The sequence below is a fragment of the Leptosomus discolor genome, chromosome 1 (genome assembly GCF_034619465.1).
Source record: "Leptosomus discolor isolate bLepDis1 chromosome 1, bLepDis1.hap2, whole genome shotgun sequence".
Classification (NCBI taxonomy): domain Eukaryota; kingdom Metazoa; phylum Chordata; class Aves; order Leptosomiformes; family Leptosomidae; genus Leptosomus; species Leptosomus discolor.
Genome location: NC_141391.1, coordinates 77,393,633 through 77,414,876, shown reverse-complemented (window position 1 = coordinate 77,414,876; position 21,244 = coordinate 77,393,633). Strand labels below are relative to the sequence as shown.

The following is a 21,244-nucleotide window of genomic DNA, read 5'->3' as shown; positions in this document are numbered from 1 at the left end:
ATCATGATGTGAAAACACGTGAGCTAATTTGAAGCCTAGGGCCAGGCCATCCCCTTCTGCTGCTGCTCTGAAGGCAGGGTGCTGCTGTGCAGCAGCAAGGCTAGAACTGTTTATCCACAATAAATCAAAAAAATTTGGGTTTCTTGTCACGAGAGTCTTAGTTACTGACAATGCCCAACGCTAAGTGGTAATACAGTGCTGTAATCATGGTAATGGATAACAAATACTGATATTATCCGGGTCAGTAAGAACTAAATCCCCCCAGTGAGCACTGTAGCAGCTGATTCCCTGAGACTGCAGAACAGAAAGGAAGAAAGACAGACCCCCAAGCATCTCCTGATTTTTGGCTTCTACCCTTCTTGCAAGGACACCCCTTGTTCTATGGTTGATGAACAGCACCTGTTTCTGGCTCACCAGCTGCAAGCACTGAGCAAGTAACTGTTCACACCAGCTGGGAGCTTTTTCTTCCTTGTTTTACTCATTCCCTACTTGTTGCCTCTCCTCTTCTGAACATTAGAATGCCTAGAAGTCATGAGAGAGAGGGAGGAAAGAAACAATAAGGTGGAACAGCAGGTTGTAGATGGTATGTGGCATGTGTTTCTTCCAGAGCCGTAATGCAAGCTGAAGTTAGCATTTTTAATTATATTCTAATATACTGTTGAATGTGGTTAACCTGTTGCGTAGTGTATTTTTATAGAAGGAGAAAGTGAGTGTTTATTTTCAGCTAACCAGCAATATATTTTGAAAATTGTCCTAATACACACACCACATTTTTGTTGTATTTAAACAAGTGGTAAAGGGTTTGGGGTTTTGTCTTGTTTTTGCATCAGTGTGGAAATAATTTCCTTCAGTATCTGAACTTAGATGAAGAAAACAAGAAGGCAAATTCTTTTGCTGTGTCTGTACTGAGCTGACTTTTAGCTCAACTGACAAGAGCTTATTCCAAATGCTCCTGTTGGGGCTGTATCTCTTAACATTTTTAAGAATGAAAACTTCCTTTCAGCTCTGGTGGATTCCTACAGCGAGTGGTGGTGTTGCTGGGCATGAGGGTGAAACATGAAACATGCATGGCTTCAACAAATATTTTGGCCATGGGCAGATATTTCCAAAGTGAAGGTTTGTCTTTTTTTCTTCTCTGTCAGACTCCAAGAAGGATAAACCCTAATCTGGGGATATATTCAACAAGTAAAGTATTTGGAGGATGGGGAACTGCCTGGAGCCAGCTGCAGTTGGCGAAGAGGGGACTAATTTTCTAGCACTTTCAGGCTTGCAGCTTGCTTTCCGTAAAGCAAAGCTGAAAACCTGGGGTCTGCACAAGGAAGCTGTCTGGAAAAACCTATATAATGCTACTTGGAGTTGTTACAAATCCATTTTTGTTAGGTCCATCTAATTCAGCCACTTACTATATAGTGCAAAAGCTTCTATTGCCGGGTCTCTTCAAGGGACTGTTGAGGCAGCTGCAGGCTTTGTGGCATTCCTGGCAGGTTGAATGAATTGTATTGCAAGTCCATTCAGTCTTCATTAATGGCTGACAAATTTGGAGAAAGAAGTGGTAAGTCAGTCGTGTGTAGTATCATCTGCAGAAGACAGTTTTTTGTTAAGGTTTACAGACAATTAAAATGGTTTAACTAAGGAGAATATGTCCACACAAAGTTGTGCTGGCCAGTTCCTGCTGTTCACAGCTCTTCAGGATTTGGCCTCATTTTGCAGAAATGTTTAGAGTAAGTTATTACAGAGTCCTGTGATTTTTTTTTTTTTTTTTTTTTTTTTTTTAATGTGGCGGTACTAGGTTGAAAAACTCGTGCTGTATACTTCTGGTTGTAAATGAAGTAATCGTATTTTTAGTTACTAATGATGTTTGAGAACACTTCGGTTGAAATTAAGCAGCAACAGCAGTGACAGATTGCAAGACTGTACTTGCTATCAGCTTGAAAATAAGCAGCTCTACTAGACTTTGGGAAATCCACAGTTGCCTCCAGTGATTCTTTGTCTAGGGAGACTTCTGTTGAGAATAATTTAGTATCATCACAGAGATTCAGTTCCATTTGTCTGTGCAAAGACTAATCAATGTATAGAATTAGTATTTTAAGATTACTTCGGCATTATATGAACCAGAACTTATATAATGGGCAGGCTTATTAGTGTGGGGACTAAGCGCAACCTGGAAATTAAAAAGGAATGTTTTGATAAGAAGTAGCTTCTTCGAGGGCAATTTTCTTCAGGTTATTTGAACTCTTTAGGTAAGAGTCTTAAAATTAGCTTTAATTGAGCTCATTTAGGTAGCTTAGAAAAGATGTGTCATGAAGTTGCTGCTGGGGAAGATACTATGGAGTTTGTATCAAATTTTCTGTGATCATTTTTACTGTGAAGTGTTAAATTTCTGCCTGCTGACTGCCTGTTACAGGGAGTCCCATAACTTGTGTTTCTTTACAATGCTTTTCTTTCTTCCACTTAAGATACACAGTCATGATTATACTGCACTCTGCTTGGAAACATGATTGAATAATAAATCACCTTGTTTGCAGAAAACGCATGTTCTATTTGTCTGACTTCACCTTCTAAACACTGGCTCTGTCTCAGCAAAATTGAGCTTTCGAAGACTTGTGTCTTCTCCCCATGAACTTATGCACTAATTAGCCTTTTACTGTCTTCTTGATTGAGCTCTTGTTTTCTCAAAATAAAACACCTTTACTACTCTTGAATTGTTTATATGTGGTTCTCTGTACCCTCTCCAGTTCTTAAACTTCACTTTGAAAATAGTCCAGTTTTGGTCAGTACAGTTTGATACCATCAGTACTTGTGCCGTTGAGGTAAAATCATCTCATTAGTCTCTCTTTTGTAAAGAGATAGAAGGATTGAGTTCTTTTTTTCCTCCAGCATCACACTGGTGACTGTGCTTAATTTGTTGCTTACTATATTTATGTTGCTTATTTTCAGGATCACTGCCTACGAGGAGATGATTGCACTGCTACCTTGCACAACCACTGCTGCCATTCTATTCAGGTGAACAGATTTCTGGTTCCTCCCTGTATGCATTTGTTTCTACTTGGCAGAATTAAAAGCATGTTCTTTGAATTGACCCACCTTTTTTTCCCAAGCAACCCTTGGTTGAAATGAAACACTTCCTGATGCTTTGTTTGCTTTAAGTCTTTGTTGTTTGCTTCCTTACCCCCATGTAGGAAATTCTCCATTAAAAATCATTTCATCATTGTTCTCTCCCCTCTTTTTATTAAAAAAAAAAAAGTCTCCCTGATTGTGAACCCCACACTGTTCTAAAGTTGTGTCTCCCTTTGTACAAGCCCTTAAAGAAGTAGCCTAAGGTCCCAGGCTCTAACACAGATATAACTTCCCTGTGAAAACTTGTAGGAGGGGCATATTTCTTGAACAAAAGAATGCTCTAATGTAACAATGCTGTGATTCTCTAGGAATGCACTTAAGCACAGGAGTATCGTTGTAGAAAATAATTCTAAGGCAAGTACAGGCACCAGATTTTGTAGTTCAGCAGGTTTTTTTTCAACATCTGTTTGCCTGTGCCAATGGTTTCTAACTTGTCCTCAAGATCGTTGTCAATAAACCCTTGGGAGCTCAACTGTGTTGTAAATCCATATTAAGTTTTGTAAATAAGTTACATAAGTAATGGCTTGTATTTTCCTAATGTTTTGCACTTACCTGATTTATTAAGCAGATGTTGTAAAATCACTTAATGATAGTAGCTGCCAAATGATTTTTAGGACCATCTTGACTACATACTTAATGTCTTCATGTTTTTAAACAATGAGATCTGTCTCTCAGGTGGAAGTCTTTGGCTAAGCCTTTAACATTACCATTTCCAGAAACAGCTTTCTAGGTAATTCTGAAAAGTTTTTTATAGATACATGTATGTACCTATATGCATGTTTTATGTTCTACTTTCTTTCAACCCTATTGCTTTTGAGATTTATCGGAGCTAAGTAACTAGAGATTCTTGCACTTTTCCTCCATGTGTTGCTGACATGATCACTGAGCTCTAAGCATGTTTGTTTGTTTGTTTTATAATGTACAATAATGCCACACAACAACTTAAGATACAGACTTGGAACTATAAGCAGTAGGTTTCCGGAGATGGAATTTGTCCTTGACCTTACCTTAATCCACAAGCAGAATTACCACAGGGATCAGTAAATATCCACCATGAGAAAACAAAGTGCTAGAATGGGGCTGCAGACATCAGTAAAGGCAGATTTCATCATTTGCCTTTTTATTTCTTTTCCTTTTTTTTTAATGTAGCAGGCAGAGGTGGAGAGCAGTAGTTCTGTCCCCAGCTTGGAAAGAAGAATACCCGAGTGACTGAAATAGCCTCTTGGGGGCTGCTTATTTCCAGGGTCATTTGGAGACCTTCCCCCTGCAGCTTTAACTGAATGCATGAGTGCTCTGAAAGGATTCATTATACCAATATAATGCCCTGCAACTCTTCGGAGATACAACATTGTCAAATAGAAAATTCTCCTTTCTTCAAAATGAGTAATCCAAGTATAGTGACGGGAATTGCCCACACTGCTTCTAAAGTAAAGTTTCACCACAACTCTGTAAATTGCTGTTGTAACTTAGTAGTAGACTGTACAAAATTACCCAGCTAGGACTTTGCTCTTGGATGATTAAGTCCCCATAGCCACCGGTTACTTATTTACAACTGAGAGTTCGCAGTCGTGTTTACAGAAAGTCTTGCTTGTTGTGTTTGCCTGTTAAAGTTGCTGGTTACCTGTTCATTCTAAAATGACGTGGTTTTGTATACAAGATCTTCACACTGAAACTGCGAATCTTAGAATGATTTGCAGGAACCTTCTCAATCTGTTATAGAGTTGCTGCTGCCCCATGTCCAGCAAAATTAGTACATATTGCAATCATAACTTTGTCCAAGTGAAAAATGAATCCAGGATGAGGTCTTAAGACTATTGATCAGTAATACTTACTTGGAGGAGCATGCAGCTTCAAATATTCTAGGCTTGTTTATATAAAAAGTCCTGTATGTAAGTGTAAAAATTAAAATTCTGTTTTCTTCAAATATTTAGTATAGTTGACAATGGTATGGGGCCTAGTTGGCATCTTAGAATGGTGGTAGAGGAGATGGCTTCCAGTTCAAGTGTTCTTGAATTGGTGAAGGGCGGGGGGGGGGGGTGTTGGGGTTTTTTCCATTTCCATTTTCCTCCCAAATATAATTAAAACTGCCTTACTCACTGGAGATAAGATATTCAGAAAATGCCAGAGCGACTTTGGAACATAACCTGAATTTTCATAGAATTCATGAAAACTTAGAAAGATGGATTTTTCTCAGCTCTCTGGAGTTTTTGATACATTTTGAAATCTATGTAGCTGATTCAAGATGAAAATTCCTGGGCCAAATGACTAAGACGGCAGCAGCCTTCGTTTATGACCTTGTTTCTTGGGCTGTAGAAAGGCTATTGCAACCTCTGACTAGAGTGATGTACGTGGTAGAGACAGAAGAAATGGAACCAGTAAAACTCTGCCCTGCTTCTTCCCACTAAAAGTGGGACTGGTAAATAAAGTTTCCCACTATTTTATGTTTCATGCTTCAGATCTGCTGCCAGAGGGCTCCCATTGCTCTCCGACCCTTACGAGTCATGTATATAAAAAGTCATTCTGTTGTGTTTCAGGAGGTACCTCCTGTTGGCACTGACTTCGTGTTTATTCTGGAACATGTTTGGCTTGAGTGCAGCTACGGACTCTAAACCAAATATACTTCTGTTTCTGGCTGACGATCTTGGCATTGGAGATATAGGTTGTTATGGGAACAATACCATAAGGTAAAAGATCTCTCAGTACAATGTTTTTAACACTATAGAATGCCTATCCATTATAAAATATGTTCTTCATCTCTTAATCCAAGGCTCTAGTAACTGTGTATTTAAGTACTTGTATACATGCACATAGGATTGGGGCCTAAGTAAATGGTGTGCAGTGAGAGAAGAAAAAAAACCCCACAAAACTGTATTTTTGTTTTGATTTTTAAGTTCTTTCTGGGAATTCCTCCCACTCCCTCCTCCATGTGCTAACTCTCCAGCCACTTGTTTTAGTGTTAAAGTTACTGTCTTCTCTCCTTCTCATGCATTAATTTCTTCATTCCTTTTCATGCATAGTTAAGCCTTACTCTGTCCATTCAGTCCTTTTCCAGACTCTCTCATCCACTTGCTTGCTGTCTCCTCCAAAACACTCTGATCCAGACTTACGTGGACTGACCCACATAATTTATTATGTGATTATGTGCCTTCAAAACTAGTGATTATATTCCTTCAAAACAAAAAAGGCAAAGCAGAACTGAACAAACATCGGGACCACGACTTACAAGCCTCGGCTCATGTTCTCCAAGCCGAAGTGAAGCACAGAGATTTTGTTGGCATTCTCTGGGTACATCTTCCGCACGTGATGTTGGTGGGGTTGTACAGAGAAATGGGAAAGTGCTTGTAGAGCAATGTTGTTGTTGTCCTCTGCTGGTATGAAGATGCGGGGAGGTCTCTTTCACTCTTCATGTGGTTCTAGTCCATTATTCTGGGAGAGCTAGGCTCCCATGCAAATGTAACTATGTGAAGATATCACTATATTATGAAATAAGTAGCACATGTTAAAAACATGGAAAAGAAAGTCTTGGTTCCAAGGGCTTCAGACACCCTGTGAGATTTTCTGGCTCAATGAAATTTGAAATTCAGGGTCTAAATAGCCCAGCAAAAGTGATCTGTTGGAAGTATTGGAATTGAAAAGTATCAGCCTTTCTCAGATAATTCTTTTCATTTCAGTTTTATTTTCAAACTACACAGTACCAACAACGCCTGGGTTTCTTTTTGGTGTTGCCAAGTGCACTCTATGGCTGTGTCTGGAGAATGAATTCTCCAGCAGCTACAGCCCACTTCACCTGCTATATCAAACTTGTAACAATATCAGTCCTGGAGCACGCAAAGAAGATTTTTTTTTTTTTTTTTTTTTTTTTCCCCTTGGAACTGTTTGAAAGCTCTATTTCTTCTTGGCAACTTGTTAAAATAAGTTTCAGATTACCTTGCTTCTATTAAACTTGAAAATGTTTTTTAGGACCCCGAACATTGACCGCCTGGCAAGAGAAGGAGTGAAACTTACTCAGCACATCGCTGCAGCTCCGCTTTGCACTCCGAGCAGAGCAGCTTTCCTCACTGGCAGATACCCCATTAGATCAGGTAGGGCCCATTTTGAATTACAAATTTCTGTGCATGGTGCTGAGGTACTATGACAGCCAATAAATACTGGAACAGGAGAATTCATCTATTTCCTCAACCTGAGATAGAAAATACACTGCTAGAGGCTCAGACTTTCTATAAGTAACTTCTGAACGGGAACTACTGCCTCAGCACCTGACAGAGCTTTAGTCTGACTCTATAGGATCTGGGAGACCTGTGTGGTGAAAATGGATAGATATGGAGAAATGCCAACAGCAGTGATAGCTATTGCTTTCTTAGAGCAATGCAGCCTAGGGCAAACTTCTGGAATTCCTCTTGATGGTGATGGTTAGTGATAAGGGGTTGAAACAGGGATCCCAAGAGAAATGGGCAAGGTCATTACCAACATAGAGCAGAAAGTCACAAAACTCTGGTGAAAATGGAGTGTTGGTTCCATTCCCCACCTACCTAGGGTGCCTTTTGGGGGACTATATAGATAACCATCTCTCGCAGGCTTTATATAGGAAAATTAAATGCCTACTTTGAGAGCTAAGTGCAAAGTTAGTGTGTATGTTGGGTGAACTATCTCTCACCTAACATGATACAGCATCCCTCAAAGTAGAGAAATGCAACAATTATATATTATTTTAGATGAAGAGCAGAGAGACTAAGTTATCACAGCTCCTCAGAAAGGCAGAAAATAAAACCTACTGTATACTGTCCCCATTAACTCATTCTCAGTTTGATGGTAAAACTGGTGCCAAGCAGTTGGTTTTTTAATATAACTCTTGACTACCTGAAGTACTTAAGACACACTATTGATAATGTGATGTGACTGCCTACAAGATACACTTGGCCTTACATCTTGTGAGGTTCTCTGCTGGCTTCAGGTTTAGCTCCTGACATGGAGGTTGGCAGGAGCAGCCCAGCCTCTACCGGCAGACAGCGAAAGGCCCACAGGAATGACCAGAGCTGTTTCTGTCAGGGATGGCATCCAGCAATAGGTACCGGGCACTGCAGTGGAACGCCGGGTCAGGAGGGCTCCCTGCTAATGAAACAACGTTTGCCAGGCTGCTGCAGCAACAAGGCTATACCACTGGACTGATAGGTAAGAGAAAATGTTTTAGCATGACCCTGAAGAATGAACTAGTTATACGAGGGGATTGTACTTGCCTGAAATGGTCCATTAGTTACAGATACGAATACTCTCCAAAAGGTTGAAGGGGGAAAAACCTTCTTATTTGCAGGAAGACTAAAACTACTGTCATCTAAAGACAATAGTAATGCCTGTACTGGGTACCTGAAACAGGAAGAATTAAAAACTGTCTCATGATTACAATGGGTGAGCATTTATTTTACTTGGCCTAAGATTTTTTTAAAGGTTGGTCCATTGTGAGAGTTTTATTAATGTAGAGATTGTTCCAAACGAAGCAATGTCTTTAAGTATTTTATCTGCCTTTAGGAGGCAAGAGACAGAGATACAAAAGAAGATAGGGAAAGAAAGGAACAAAGTTTGTACTCACAGAGGAGATAATGAAGCACAAGAGTCTCACAGATGAAGCTGTTAAGTCACAAAGAGGCATGATACAGTGTCTGCTTCCTCAAATGCAGCCAAAATGCAAAGGTGTCAAGGAAACACTGCTTCAGAGCACCCTCCTGTCTGTGACCTCGATCAGACCTCAACACTTTCAAGATTCATCATTCTTTTGCCAAATATGTCTAAAATCAAAGGGCAAAATCTCTCTTTTCCCTTCCATTTGCTTTTATTACCGCCAAGTGACGGGCACACCACAATTGATCCCTTCAAATAAATGAGTAGGTAGGGTCAGCACTGTGTCCCTCACAGCCAGGGGGTTTGGGGCCCGCCATGCCAAATGCATTGTCATCTCCAAGTGCTGGAAATAGATGTGGCTGCATTGAATCATGAGCTAACAAATTGTAGTTTTCCTGGCTGAGTCTGTAATTACTTGGCAATCACATAACCCAGCAAACCTCAGGGTCCTTTGGTCCAGCACATTTTCGAAGCAGACAACAGCTTCTGTCTACTTGCTCCATTTTGGGAAGGGATAGAGAGAAAGGTTAGTTTACAGCCTTTTCTCCTTTTCATATGGAATAGGGACACACTTGAGAAATTATCTTCCTGAGTATGGTGTTCAAGGTGTTTCTTAACACTGGATAAAATTTTACTGGATCTTCCAGTTATCTTCTGTATGACAAAATGAAGCTGAGAATTGAGAGTTTGGAAGGGAATGTATTGAAGCAGTCAGCAAGTTAAGAGTACCTTAATTCCTTGATCCTCACTGAAAGGTAATGAAATCCCATCCTTATATGACCCTTATCACCCCAGTAGCTGAGCATCTTGCAAATTTCTCTGTTTATCCCATGACCATTTGGGGATTGCCCATTATGGTATGCATGACGCTCACCTGATCAGGCACTGGTTTCACCCAGCATCCTTGTGCATGAGGAGAATGCGTCGATACTCTGTTGAAGAACAGAGCGACTCCCATAATTCCCAAACAAACAGTCATGATGCTACCTTGGGCTCATTTTGAGTTGTCCACCTTAATGTGCTAATTTCTTTAATGCTTTAAAACCTTCAGGAAAGTGGCATCAAGGTGTAAACTGTGAATCCTTCAATGATCACTGTCACCATCCTCTCAGTCATGGGTTTGACTACTTTTATGGTATGCCTTTTACACTTCTAAACAACTGTCAAGAAAACAAACCTCCAGAGCTGGATGTAGCCCTTCAAGCTAAACTATGGCTTTACAGTCAGATAATTACCCTTGCTGTGCTCACTCTCGCTGCTGGAAAACTGACTGGCTTGATTTCCATCCGCTGGAAGATAATTGCCTGTTTTACTTTGGTGGGCAGCCTTTTCTTCATTTCGTGGTACTCCAGTTACGGCTTTGTGCAGTATTGGAACTGCATCCTGATGAGGAACCACGATGTCACTGAGCAGCCGATGAGATTAGAGAGGACTGCTGCTCTCATGCTGAAGGAGGCAGTGTCATTTATCAAAAGGTAAATGATTGTCTGTAGCTTTCTTTAAAGGGGCCAGGGTGTTCTGGGCACTTGGAATAGAGTATTTTTCTCCAGTAACTGTAACTGTATCATGAGAACTGCTTTGAAACTCGTATCCAAGTTCTCTATTTAGAAGCCTAATGCACTTAAATTTTAATTGCAACTATCTCACATTGGAAGCTACCGTAAATCAGGTTGATTTTCAGCAAATAACACATGACCATCTCACTACTCCCTGTATCTGTAATTACTATATTTGCTCCAAGATTAACCAGATATTTTTTTACATTTCACTCTACAAGCCGCATTTGTGCTCTTTTTCATAAACCTGACAAAAAAAAACTGGATAAAATGTATCTGATGCACAAAATTATTTCATGTTAAAATCTCAGAATACTTTAAATCTGTGTTTATGGATTGAGAAGGGAGCCAAATAAGATAGTTCATTTTCTAGGTTCAAGTTCTGCCTGCCCAGCCTTCTGTAATATTTCTGTGCATCAAGTGTCTTTCTGCAAAACAGCAAAAGTAACTATTCTTTTCTTAAAGTTTATGAAAACATATATAGTGAAAATTGTAAGTGGCCATTTTAGAAAAGCCTCATGAATATTAAAGTAAATATGAGATGGTGTCCAGTTGCATTTAATTGAAAAGGCTTTAAAGTTAGACATCTAATTTCATAATTTTAGCACTATGCAAATGCTATACCTGTTTACACATTGAAATTTGAAAATAATCTGGCTGAAAAGGATCTTTCTTGATCACATTTCATGCAAGAAAAAATGTCAACTGTGATCAATGGGGATGCACTAGATGTGGGTACAGTCTAGACCCAATGGGTGTGTCTGTGCACAGATGAACAAGAGACCTTTCAAAATATTCCAAACACAGAGCAAAAAAAAATTTGCTTTGGTTTTCTTTTTTTTTTTTTTTTAAAGAAACAGGCACAGACCATTCCTCCTCGTAGTTTCCTTTTTACATGTTCACACCCCCCTCTTTACCACGGCAAAATTTATTGGAAAGAGCCGTCATGGTTTATATGGAGACAATGTAGAAGAAATGGACTGGATGGTGGGTAAGTATTTTTCATGAAGGATTTGTTTCAGACACATAAACCTGTGTATTTCAAAGCAGGATAACTAGTAAGGCCAAAATACCTACAGAAATCTAAGCTATTAAAAAATTCTTATAGAGTATTGCAAAAGATTATTATTGAAACATTGTAAGAGCGGTTTCAATCTTTCTAATTGGTTAATAGGAACCTTGCTGTCTGTCTTATTAATTTTAAGGCAAAATTATGGATTCGCTTGACAAAGAAGGTTTGAAAAATCATACATTCACATACTTTGCCTCTGATCATGGAGGACACTTGGAGGCTCAGGATGGATCTGACCAGCTAGGTGGCTGGAATGGTATTTATAAAGGTAGGAAAAACGCTATGACTTCACATGAAGGTTAGAAACCAAAACATAATGAATTTGCCTGGCTGAAGCTATCAAGGCTGGAATAAGTTCCATTTTTAGTATGAAATAAAGTGACATAGAGAGGTGCTTTAATCTTGGTCACCTTTTCTTTCAGTAAAGTGCAAGCGTTATTGCATGTCTCCTTGACAAAGATACTGTCTAGCCTGATGCCTGTAAATTATTTGGTGTTCTCAAGTAAGAGGTGCTGGAAAAAAATGTGATAGTTCCCTACATCGAACTCCCTCTCATTGCCTCGTCCCTGCCCATTCCACCTCCTGGGCTGTTTCCTGATTTGTTTGTTTCTTTTTCTCATTATGTTCCAGATAATCCATACAGAACAGAGTAAGGGCATACTGCACTATGACTTGCAGCAAAAATTTATTCCCTATATGCATTTATACTCCACCTAAAATCAGAGATTGGCATAAAATCCAAATGGCCTTGGTGGTCTAAGAGGATCTCACTCTTTACCTCCTGCTCATCCCTTTCTGCTGTGAATCATTCTTCAACCTGCCGAGCACTGCAGTGACCTTTTTCAAGCCAAAAGAACATGCATTCCTTGCGTTTTCTCCCACCTACCCAAACAGCCCTGTGTCATCAGACCACCTCATCCTGCAACCTGTCATGAACATGTGACAGTATGTGTTTGGGGAGGTGTCAGGGCTTAGGCTCTGTTATCACCAATGAACCATACAACTCTTGCTCAAACTTTTGATGTTTTTATTTTCCTAAAACAGATTTCTTCTGTTTCAAAACCTTCTTGAGCTGCTCCACAGGGCACAGCAGAGGTCAAAGACATGTAATTTTGGCTCCCATGAGGTGGATGCTCTGCTGCTGAGCAATGGAGGATGCTGGCCCTTATGAAAGGGAAGGGCTTTCAGTTAGTCTGTTCATCCTCCATTTCACTCCCTGTTCTCGCTTGAGAAAGTGCTTCTCTTTATGGACAATAAGACTGATTCATAAGCTGATAGGCTATAACAAAGACAATATTTTTTCCATATTGAATGTATGAATTAAAACAGGTTGCTGTTTTGGGTGCTAGATAAATATTGTCTCCCTACACTCAGCATCAGGGTCCTTTATCAGGTTCATTGCTGTTAGTAGCAAGTTGAGAGAATGTATTTTCCTGCTGTTTGAAGTAAAGCATGCATGATATGATTTCATAGGTTCAGATTTTTTGCTTCTGAATTAGGACATGTTGCATTAAAGCATTGGGAAATTTGGGTCCAGACCTCAATTTCAAAAAAGGAAAAGATGCATAAGTGTCGTGGTTTAACCCCAGCCAGCAACTAAGCCCCACACAGCCACCCACTCACTCCCCCTGGGTAGGATGAAGGAGAGAATCAGAAGGGTAAAACTGGGAAAACTTGTGGGTTGAGATAAAGACAGTTTAATGGGTAAAGCAAAACCAGGAATTCATTCACCACTCCCCATCAGCAGGCAGTTCAATCATCTCCAGGACAGCAGGGCTCCATCATGCATGTAATGGTGACTTGGGACAACAAATGCCATCACTCCAAATGTCCCCCCTGCCTTCTCCCCCAGCATTATACGCTGAGCATGATGTCATACAGTGTGGGACATCCCTCTGGTCAGTTGGGGTCAGCTGTCCCAGCTGTGTCCCGTCCCAATTCCTTGTGCAGTCCCAGCCTGCTCACTGGTGGGGTGGGGTGAGAAGCAGAAAAGGCCCTAACACTGTGCAAGCCCTGCTCAGCAACAACTGAAACATCCCTGTGTTATCAACACTGTTCTCACTACAAATCCAAAACATAGCCCCATGCCAGCTACTGTGAAGAAAATTAACTCTACCAAAACCAGAGCAATAAGGCATATGGAAATATAAGTGTTAAGGACACGTATTTTGAAGGGAATCCATGGCTAGAAAGAGAAGGGGGTTGTGGGTTTGTGTTGTTTTTTTTGCAGCTGCTTATTAAATTAGGACACTAATTAGTGAGTCTTGTATAGGTTTGAAGATAATATCAAGTATTTCTTCAGTCTTGTTAGTTCTTCCAATTTCCAATTCCTCCTCTTTTGCTGGGAAGCCCTTCAGTAACACAGGTGAATGCAGGCAGCCCATGAAATGGAAAATAACATAAGGTGGAAGCTGTTTTAGTGTTGCTGAAAATAGACTTTTCAAAGGTAGATTTACTATTCCTACTCTCACCTGTGGTCAAAGTTAAAATAGAGATTGCCCCCCCACCATCTTCCTAGATTTCAATAACTTATAGGTCTCATTTTGAGACCTTCTGAAGTATGTGAAGTCTAATGCAAACGAAGAGTTGAATCTGTTGGATAAGCAGTGTATCACTGCATCTTCTTGTGTACATTCAAATGTAACAAGCTGATGAAGAGGTTTGCGTTTGCCTCAGAACAGCTATATGTGGGTTTATTTCATTGCAGGTGGAAAAGGCATGGGAGGCTGGGAAGGAGGGATCCGTGTGCCAGGAGTATTTAGGTGGCCAGGAGTATTACCTGCAGGCACAGTTATTGATGAACCTACAAGTCTTATGGATATTTATCCCACAGTTGTTCATCTGGCTGGAGGAATATTGCCACAGGACAGGTATGGAGATGTTTTCCACAGAGGAGATTGATAAGAGAGCTGACTACTAAAACTTTATTGTTTCTTATCATCCTTGGAGATCCCACAAATATTCCTTAGCCTCAAGCCTAGTCTGAGATTTTAAACTAGTGAACAAACTCTCCCAGACAGGCCCATAGGTGTGCATGTGGCCAGAGCCGTTGTTCCTGCTGAAGACCAGATGTTAGTTTTCAAAACCAGCTTCAGCCTCATTCAGGAAAGAATTTGTATCTGAGATGGTTTTGGCACTGTCTTGACTTATGGACTCTTACAAACACCTCCTGAAGTCATTAAACTCATCCTTTCTCAAGAGGTTTCTTTAAGCTGCTTTGAAAACTGCTAAATGTAAACAATTATGAGATCAGTATTGATTTCCTGAATAAATTACTTTTCTCCACTAGACCAACCTCTAAATGCAATGAGTTGACCCAGCTATTAAAAAATAAATAAATAAAATTGTCTAGGGATTTAAATATTGGCTTGACAGTTTGCTGGCTGCACTAAATCTGTGACCAAATGATTCGGTATGCTGTCTCAAGCAGCCAATGCAAAGGCAGTGGTAAGTATGCAGTTCACCATGAGGTTTGCCCCTGCCTGAATATGCTTCTCCACATTACCTTAGGGTGATTGATGGACGAAACTTGGTGCCTTTACTACAAGGAAGAGCTCAAAAGTCAGAGCACGAGTTCCTTTTTCACTATTGTGGGTCCTACTTGCATGCAGTGCGGTGGCACCAAAAGGACAGTAAGTATAAATCTTTGTTCTCTGGTAACTGCAAACTACAAGTTTTCTCCTCTCGATAGCCATCTTGCTAACTGACAAATTTATTGCATGGTGAGTGTTTATCAGGACTGATCTCTGAGATTCTTGAAATTGTTGTGCATGACATAGCAGTGACTCTGGCTAGCTGGACATGTCTTACGGGAAAGAAATATTTGTATGTAGCAAACCTATAGGAATTGAGGTGGTAATACAGGCTGCCTACCACTACACTGGAAATTTAATGTGGTTTTCTTCACGTTTCTAGGGTTTTCCATCTCCAAAGTCAGTACTCTACACAGAGAATCTGATTTGTGGTGATAGGGATGACAGGGTGTGTAAGAAGAGGTCTCTCTAGTAAATAGCTCTGCTCCTATTGCTTGAAGGCACTTTCTGTTTTCCTCTATTGTCTTGTATTTGTGCCATGAAATTTCTCTCCTGCCAGGTGGAGCCATCTGGAAGGCTCACTATGTGACCCCTGTCTTTCATCCACCTGGGGCTGGGGCTTGTTATGGAAAAGGAATCTGCCCGTGTTTTGGGGAAGGTGTGACACATCATGACCCTCCATTGCTGTTTGATCTTTCACGAGACCCTTCTGAGGCCAAACCTCTGTCAGCTGACACCGAGCCCCTCTTTCACACTGTGATAAGGGAAATTAGAAGAGCCACAGAAGAGCACCGCAGGACACTGACTCCAGTCCCAGAGCAGCTCTCCGTGTACAACGTGGTGTGGAAGCCGTGGCTGCAGCCGTGCTGTGGGACGTTCCCATTCTGTTGGTGTGATAAGGAAGGTGACAGCACACAGAGTTTGTGAGATGGATGTCTACTAAGATGTCCTGTGGCACTGAGTCCTCTGCTGACAAAGCTTTCAGAAAATAACTGTGTCCTTTTTCTCTCTGAGAAGCAAAGTGAGTGAAAATAAAGAAAACCAATGTTGATCGGAGACTTTTTCATTCTTCACCAGTAGCCAAAGGTCTAAGGAAATCCTGTCTGGTGTGGTAAAGGTCTTGAATGGAGACTGATTTTTGCAGATTTTTGTGTAAGAGATGGCTGTAGAGGTATATGCCTAAACTCTGCCCAATTTATGTCTGCTCAAGGAAGACAACTGGAGAACTCTGCAAAGAGCATAGTGTATGGTGCTGAGCAGGCAGCATTAAGAAATACCGCTTATGCAGAGCTCCAGATGTTTGCTGTTGTGCCCTTATAGTCCACAAATCATGGTCATACTCTATCCACACACAGTAGTTTGTGTCATTTCTGCTTCCTGTACTTCTCTATTATCTCTGCAGTAATCTTGTTGAGATGCTGAGCAACACCTGAGACAGAGTGAACCTGATTTAGTGAGGGATCATCTTCAAATTGTGAATAGCTTTTTGAACAATCTGAAGCTTTAGCTGGGTAACAATAACACATATCACAAACAGTACACAGTACAATATATATCCAGTGTAACTCTGCAACAGTTACAAAAGAGATCCATTTTGCTCTTCAGAAAGAGGTCCTTGTGCATACTAATTTGGCAAACAGCAGTTTTATTGAATATAAGATGCCAATAAAAAATGTTTTGGATTAATAGCTTGCTCTGTTAGTTCCAAGTTTCAGTTCCAGAAAAACAAGGTTTATTTGAGAGTCATATTGGAATTAAAGCTTAAAAATATCTGGTAGCAATATATATAGATTTACAAACTACAACTTGTAAAAGAGGATTTGCCAATACTAGTTAAAAAAAAAAAAAAAAAGCAAGCAACAGTCCTCCCCTAAAAAATCCAAACAGACAAAAAAACCCAAAAGTCCTGCAGTGCTGTGACCCAAGCCAGACTTTCTAAAGAGACTGAGAGACTTTGCACTGAAGTTTGCAGTGAACTAGCAGAGATTTTAGGGCTTTGAATTGTATTAAAGACTGAGTTTTTTGCAGGAGTGGATAAAGTCAGAGGTTATTATAAGAATGCTGCTAGAACTCTAAAGAACTTGGGGGTCGAAGTGAGTAAATGGAAAGAGATTATTCTAGTTTGGTTTTTGTTGTTGCTCTTGTCTCTCCCCGCCCCGCCCCAAGCAATACTCCTGCAAGCATTTTACTTGCTCGGCCAGTTTAGTTGATTCATGATTTTCTTTTTATCTCTCAGCCTTTTTTCATAAGTGTGACATAGAAACAACTTTACAAATTTCTGTTTGCGTCATTTCAATATTTATGTTCTTCACTATTGTAAGTTCACTCTGAAAACTTGTCAGAGGTAGAAGGGACTATATGAATGACAGTGTTTGCTTTTGGTACTCAGACATGTGTAAAAAGCCAGGTAGAAAGCGGCAGTATAAAGCACACTGACTCAAAAACTGAGGTTTTGCTGGCAGAGAATTTGTCTGTATGCAGCAGTAAGTAAACAGCAGCTTCCTGTGCTCAGGCACAGGGAAAAACCAGTTAGCATAAGAGCAGGAAATACTGCAGGGCTCAAAATGCAGAGATAAAAATCATCTCCTTTCTGCTTTGTTGTGACAAAGCTCTTTTTCTAAAGAAAAATAAGAAGTAACCACAGCTGTTACCTCTGTATTGAGTCACTAATGTAGTGGTGAGGAACAGGATGCAAGGTCTGTGCTGGCAGAATGCCTCCTCTGCTTCCAGATAAAGGTTTTGTTATCAGGAAAAAATGTAAAGGCGTGTGTGTGTGTGTGTGTGTGTGTGTGTGTTTTGTTTGTTTGTTTCATTTTTTAAGGCATGCTAGCAGGGGCATGGGCACACATTCAGTAGTGATCCTGTGGTGAGGAAGATGTAAACAGTCTAGAAAGGCTGACAGAGAAGTTTAGTCAGAATTTGGACGAAAGACAAATGGAAATTAATACTTACATTATTGGCAACTTTTAAAGAGCCATCTTTCCCAAGGCATGATGTAATTTTTGAGAAATAGAATTTTTTCAAGAAAAATATTTGCGTCACATGCTGTTAAGTAATCATACAAAATAAATAGTATTGGCAAATAGGTATGAGTAAAAGTATTTCAAAATGTATATCTTCTAAAAATAACCAAATTAGTCATAAGTGCAAGATCAACAAATAAAAAAATCTGCTTCCAGTCATGATTATCCCTGCTGTATATTATACAAATCTGATAGTTTAAGTTGCTTCATCTTTCCACCTCACTGACTCCTACTACTATTCTAGACCACAGTGCTAAATTTAGCATTCACTGTATTCAGGTAACTCCGAGGACTGAAATGTCAAGAGACAAATAGATGAGAGCTCCTTCAAGTAACTGCTTAAGACCTTTTGAAAGGTAAAGTGTATTATAACAGAGTTAGGTTCTGAAAGAAGGGGCAGGGGTGGGGGGAAATACTAAACTTCCAGTTCTTGGGGGTGTGGGAAGAAAGTGCAATTAATATCTTCAACATAGGTAAGTCTACCTTTCCTGGAAATGCAATGAAGAAGAAAAGACAACACGACAGAAGAAAACAGGGGGGACAAGCTAGTCCTGTTATCCTGCCTGGAAAAATAGGATGGGAGAAACAAAACCCCGGGGCTCTGAGTGCTGTGTTATTCATAGCATCTCTTTTGAGGCACTGAAATAGAGCAGTGACAGGCTTTATACAAATCTGCACAGAATCAACTGGATAGGGAATCTAGCAAAGGCAGTAGCCATGTTGTGCCAGTATTTCAAGAATAAGGACTTTGTACTCCGCCTGGAATTCATGTAAAACCTGCATGGCTGTTCCAGTTTGCTGGTGGTTGCTGGCGGGGATCCCAGGCGGTTTCTGTGCTGGAGACTGGGGGAAGGGAGAGTAAGAGGAAAAGGAGCAAGTTCCAGCCCGCTTCCTCCCACACACGTCTTAGAGGATCAGGACTGCTCAGCACAGCAAGGAGCAAGAGGGATTTCAGAGCAAGAAGAATAATTAAGACGAGGGTTTGTTTTCCACATTGTTAAAAGGGGTTGGCCTTTTTTATTAGTCTTGATTGTTCGTTGTGGCATACTGTCTTACAGAGGGAATGACTATCTGATGTTTTCCCAGATTTCTATAAGTAATTCTGCTGATTTCTAGAGGATGATGTTAAGATTTATGGATTCAGTTGGGTTTTTTTCGTTTAACAGATAAGGGAACTGGACAAGCCCTAGGGTCCAGTGCTGGGTTCATGATACTCTTAGCGATGTCAGTAAGAGCTCTGCTTTCAGAAGGAATCAGCCCCTAACAGAGAAATGTGAATATGCCTATCTAAATTGTTGGGGTTTGTTTGTTTTTTAAAAACAAGTCTGATATTTCTTCTTGTTGGTATTCCTAAAATGGTTTGCAGTAAATCAGGAAGCACTAATTTTAATCATGCTACTGCCAGTGGTATTAACACCCAAATATCTTTTAATACCACCACTGCAACCCTCTGGTTCAAAATTTCCTGAGGGGCTGTACAAAGTCTGTGTCTAAATACCAATGTGCCTGCTGTCACCAGCTGGCTGTGCTGCATGAACCCATTGGGAGTAAGTGGAAGGCGGCAGAGCTGTTGCACTGGCTTGGAGAGCTTATCAATACCCACGGGAAATCAAAGGATTTCCTAGGTGTTCAAAGATGTCTCGTTCCTTTGCTCCACTACAGCTCACAATGGCTGTGATTATCCTCACCGAAGGCTGAGAACATTTTCATTGCAATAGTTTTGGCTTAATCATGTACCCCTACCCTTTTAAATGCAATGCTGCCTACCAGTTGCTGGGAAGGCAGAGCCCTGCCTTCACTGTTAAAGCACTGTAAAGCTGTTCCCATTATAGGTAAGGACCAGAGCCACTGCTAGTTCGTCCTTCTTGCGGGTTAATGCCTTTGTGCACTGGCCTGATCATCACCTCAGCTCTGTTCTATGGGGCCACCGTTCATCGGGGCTTTGGGGGAGCTGCTCCCAGGCTGTGATTCTGAGGCACTGCTACCATATGTATAAAAGATTTGAGGTCCTAGGAGTGAGTCCTTTGCTTCACATTAATACAGCCTGCTTTTTAAAGCACGGTGTTAGGCTTTGAGCACGTGCATTCACAGTAAGGTCTTGCTTCAAACAGCCAATGCATTGGGTCAGAGGGATCTTGCTGCTTCCCCATTAATCTCCAACTCAGCCCGTGGGCAGGGAGGATGATCTCTCAGTCCTGTCTTTCAGGATATTGCCAATAGAGAGTGGAAGCATCATCAACCCTATGGAAAATTCTGTAATGAATACAGATCAAGCTCTTTTATATATTTATTTTTTTATTTATTGAGAAATACGATTTTTTTCAAGAAAAATCTTTGCACCAGAAGCATCACAAGCTGTTAAGCTGGGGGTTTCCCCCCATATTTTCTCAGTCATAGCCAAACAAGCACCTACATGTTACTTAGAAAAATCATCAATGGACACCAGTTCTGACTCTTTTTATACTATTTTCCTGGTCCGAATAACAGCATCTGCAATATTTTTATCCTCCGGTTCATCCTTTGAAATGCATAGGGCAGGATTATACTCTGCTCTGGCCAGTTTAGTACTCCTTAGACATTCAAGGTAACTGTAACATTCTTTTGTACCAAATAGGCAGAAAAAAGTTCTCTCAGAACTGGAGAACATGCTGATTTTGGAGGAAAAAAAAACCCACAAGTCTTTCATTAGTCAAGATGGAACTTTTCAGTTCTCTATGTTTAGAAGTGACTGTATGTTTACAAACATGCTTTTAGTTGTTATAGTAAGTAAGTATTCTCACTAGCTCCAATCTGTTCCTTAGTAGAGCCAACGACATCTTTGTTCTTGTGCTGGTTGGAAATAGAAAGAAGTGTGGAAAAGTAGGGATTTCGCATGGATGGGATATTTCAGATTTTTATCTTTTTTCACAGTGAAGGAACAAATGTAATCTCTAATTTACTTCACTGTAGACCACGAAGATGACTGTACTGCAGTCCCTGATGGAGCTGGTTTACCATGTACTTCTGCAAGACTGCACGATTCCAGTGCAGCATCTTCTGGAGACCCTTTAGTCCGGGCCTTCACAAGGAAAAGGAGTGCACTTTCCAAGCCATTCTTTGCCCAAAGCAACTAAGTGTGCTCTCTATTTCAGCAAGCATAGGAAATTGCTTCTATTCATAAAATCTGCCTTGCCAGAAAAAAATAAATATTTAGAAACTGAAAGGTTATTTCTAGGTTTTTAAAGTTCAGGTTGAGTTCTAAGAGTTGGCAGGTAGAAAACTTGGCTGGTTAAATTTATAAATGGCATTAAGCTTTGAAGTCCTTTAAGGAAATAATCATAATGATATTTA

The 21,244-nt window shown here is 40.4% G+C and overlaps 1 protein-coding gene across 1 annotated transcript; it reads left to right on the top strand.

Moving 5' to 3' along the window:
* The first annotated feature begins 1,201 nt into the window (after positions 1-1,201).
* Positions 1,202-15,818, top strand: LOC104349680 (arylsulfatase D). The gene is made up of 12 exons (XM_086481995.1): positions 1,202-1,324; positions 2,938-3,003; positions 3,560-3,593; positions 5,714-5,801; positions 7,078-7,199; positions 8,164-8,286; positions 9,782-10,205; positions 11,141-11,277; positions 11,492-11,626; positions 14,066-14,228; positions 14,869-14,990; positions 15,451-15,818. Exons 1-12 carry the CDS (start codon positions 1,202-1,204, stop codon positions 15,816-15,818), a joined length of 1,905 nt encoding a protein of 634 aa, XP_086338121.1.
* Positions 15,819-21,244: the final 5,426 nt, after the last annotated feature.

Coding starts and splice junctions, on each gene's coding strand:
- LOC104349680 (XM_086481995.1), top strand. CDS start 1,202: ATGGGGAACTGCCTGGAGCCAGCTGCAGTTGGCGAAGAGGGGACTAAT. Junction 1,325..2,937: donor GGGGTCTGCACAAGGAAGCT/GTCTGGAAAAAC, acceptor GCTTATTTTCAG/GATCACTGCCTACGAGGAGA. Junction 3,594..5,713: donor ACCCTTGGGAGCTCAACTGT/GTTGTAAATCCA, acceptor GCTTGAGTGCAG/CTACGGACTCTAAACCAAAT.